Source organism: Apaloderma vittatum, unplaced genomic scaffold, assembly GCF_000703405.1.
Source record: "Apaloderma vittatum isolate BGI_N311 unplaced genomic scaffold, ASM70340v1 scaffold38817, whole genome shotgun sequence".
Lineage (NCBI taxonomy): Eukaryota > Metazoa > Chordata > Aves > Trogoniformes > Trogonidae > Apaloderma > Apaloderma vittatum.
In genome coordinates, this window is record NW_009728561.1 from 274 (window position 1) to 3,227 (window position 2,954).

Consider the following 2,954-nt stretch of genomic DNA (forward strand, 5'->3'; position numbering starts at 1 on the left):
CATCCAGCGGAGGTAGAAGATGTGACTTAGAGACGTGCCGGAGAGACCCCGTGGGGAACAGAGGGCTGGGACAGTTCCTACATCCTTTTATTTTAGGCTGGGAATGATGTTTTTTTTCTGTGGATTTCACCAGAGGTTCGACAGTGGAGTCTGGGAGAGGGAGGCAGGGTTTGGACCAGAATGTTTGTCAGCAGGGATGGAAGGGGAGAGTTGCAGCTTGGTTGGAGACATGAGAAATCCAAGAGGGCAGAGAAAGCTGGGGGGGGAAAGATGTAGCTGTTGGAGCAGCAGATTTTTAGAGAGTTCAGGGATCCGGGAGAACAAGTGGGAGTGCAAATGGTCAAAGATTAAAAACAGCCTTGGAAAGCCTGCGGAGGAAAGTTGGTCTGTGCCGGAGGGTGAGAGAGAACCTCGGAGAAGGGCCAGGTCCAAGCTGTGCCAAAATAACGGGAACCTCGCTAGAAAGGTGAGTTGCAAAGCAAACATTTGGGCGCTGCTGTAGCAGCTCTGCTCGGCCGCCTTCTACCTCCGAAATACCGATTCCTGCATCCCTTGTGGAAAAATTCCCAGAATAAACCCGATTCCCCGTGTATTAAACAGTCTAGTGCTGTGCTGGGACCCTTAGGAGTGGGCTCTGTACGGTTTTGTGCAATCGGTTTTTAACAGAATCGGAGATATCGGCGCGTACCTGGCCTTGGGAGAGCTGGAATAGCTGCGGGAGGAAAGGTGGAAGGTGCAGGTTAAAGAAAACGGGTGGAAGTCGCTGGGCTGGAGTTTAGAAGAATAACCAGAAAACATAATTTATGGTGATTGCTCCAAATGCCAACGGGAAGTGGCGAAAGCGGACGTGGTAATTGCTGTCTGGTTGGAGTCGAAAACTTCACAAAGTCTCCAAAGAGGCCACAGATGAACGACAGACGAGCGTTAGGACTTCACGGGAGGTCTCTGCGGGGACGGGGCCCGTGTCTGTGGGTGGGCTTTCCCCTTGAAGGCTCGGCCCTCCGGAGCGGGAAGGGCGATGAAAAAGAACGACTCGAGTTGACGTGGGAATGTCTGGGTCTGGTGGTGTAGCCCTGGTCAAGTCTTGGGGATCTCTGGGAGTAAAGAAGCGAAGCGGCGTGGAGAAAACGACGCACCGAGCCCGGCGGGAAACGATGCGGAAAGATTGAACCGGCGGGTTCGGGCGACGGCGCGCAAAAAGATCTTTGACACGGCCGAGGCTTCTTAAAGCTGGAAGTGATTATCGAGGCCGCCGACTCCAGCTCGCCTCGGGCTGCGCGGCGGCGGGAAGAAACCCCGAGTTAATCCGTGGCGAGGCGGGATCGAAGCCCGGCGGGAAGGTGCCTGGTTCCAAATCCCGTGGCACACCTGGTGACCGCCAGCGCCTGGCTTCATCCCCGTGTCGGGGTTTGAGCGGCAGAGTGGGCTGCGAGCGTTTCTGCGCTACCTTCCCGTCAGGCTGCTGGTTTTTAAAGGAGAGCAATTCTGAGATCTACTTAAATGAAAACTCTCCAAGCTGCAGCATCCCTTAACGGAAGGCTTTGGAGTGATTTCTGCTCCTGTTTGGTTTTTTTCTGGTTGTTGTTGTTTGCGACTTTCTGAAACTTTCAGGCTGAAATCTTCCAGCCTTGGGCCGTGTCCAGAGGCGCTTGGTTGGGGGTAAGCACGTGGGAGGTGGATTAAATAAACGGTTGAGCTGTTTTGAGAACGAGCACAGAAATACCGCTTCCCCGTTGAAGTTCTGGGCGAGTTTTTTGTGTTTTTTTTTTCATCAGCTCTGCAGCTGAACTTAGCCAGATGTAAAATGTTACAACCCGCCTTACAAAGAAGAGTCTGGAGGGAAATAGTTTGATTTTTTTAATTTTTTTTTTTAATATTCCTGCCAACCTTTGATCCCCTGAGCTCACAAAGGGCCGTGGTTTATATGTCAGAGCAGGAGATTGAACCACCTTGCGTTATCTCTGCCAGAAAATGTTGTCCGAACCGCCTTTGAAGTCCTGGAATTAAAAATCGAGGAGCGGAGCCTCTGTGTTTAGTTCTGTGGTGGTTTTTGGTTTTTTTTCATGCTGCGTAGGACCCACGGGACGGAGACTTTTAACGTAGTAATTTTGCAGCGCGAAAACGCCGCTCCCGGCGCGCGCCGGATCCGGGCGAGCAATTAGTCTGAAGATCCGTAGTAAACACAGCCCTCGCTGTACACTCCAAATTAAATATAGCCCGGAACAGAGTGGGAATTGGAAGGCAGATCTAGGACACTTGAGTTCACAGCTCAGAAGCTTCCTCATTGCTGGGAAAGGCTTGAGCTGCCGGCAAGACATGGAGCTCTTCCTCTAAAGAGGGCCCAAAAAACACGGTTCAGGTGGCAAAGGAGACGTCGATCTCGTCGTTGAGGTTCTCAGTGGCTCCTGGGGTCCCTTTCCAAGCTGCGGTTTCACCTCCAGGGTCTTCCTGGCCTTGTCTTCCCCTTTCGCAGGACTCTGAGTTCAGTAATGCTGATCAGATGGACCTGTACGACGACGTGTTGGCAGCCAGCTCGCAGCCCCCCGAAAGCCGCACCGGCAGCTCGGAGCCTCCCCCGGAGATCCGCCAGGAGCCGTCCCCCAAACCCAACAGCAAACCTCCCGCCATCCTGTACACGTACAGCGGGCTGCGGAACAAGAGAGCCGCCGTCTACGTGGGCAGCTTCTCCTGGGTGAGTGGGATTGCCACCTGGGTCTCCAAACCCACCCCTGCGGGCAGGTCGAGGTGTCCCACAGTGCGCACACGGGTGAGCGTCCTCCGGGGAACCCCCACAACGGGCAGCAGGGCTCTTTGGGGTTACCCTTTCTACTCAATCCATGCTGACCCAGCATCTCAAGCTGGGTTTGCGCTTGAAATCCTCAGGGAAAAGGGATTCATAGCCCTGAGGGGCTTCAAATCCGGGCTGGGGGGAGCGACCGGCGGCTGTAGTGCCC

The 2,954-nt window shown here is 54.1% G+C and overlaps 1 protein-coding gene across 1 annotated transcript in view; it reads left to right on the forward strand.

The window, feature by feature from the left end:
* Window positions 1-2,692, forward strand: part of LOC104277473 (cleavage and polyadenylation specificity factor subunit 7-like) — a gene marked incomplete at its 3' end in the record, with an annotated part of 2,841 nt that extends 149 nt beyond the window's left edge. The window contains exon 2 of the mRNA XM_009874113.1: window positions 2,474-2,692. Within this exon, the coding sequence (XP_009872415.1) occupies window positions 2,474-2,692 (219 nt within the window). The remainder of the gene's footprint in view (window positions 1-2,473) is intronic.
* Between the last annotated feature and the right edge of the window lie 262 nt (window positions 2,693-2,954).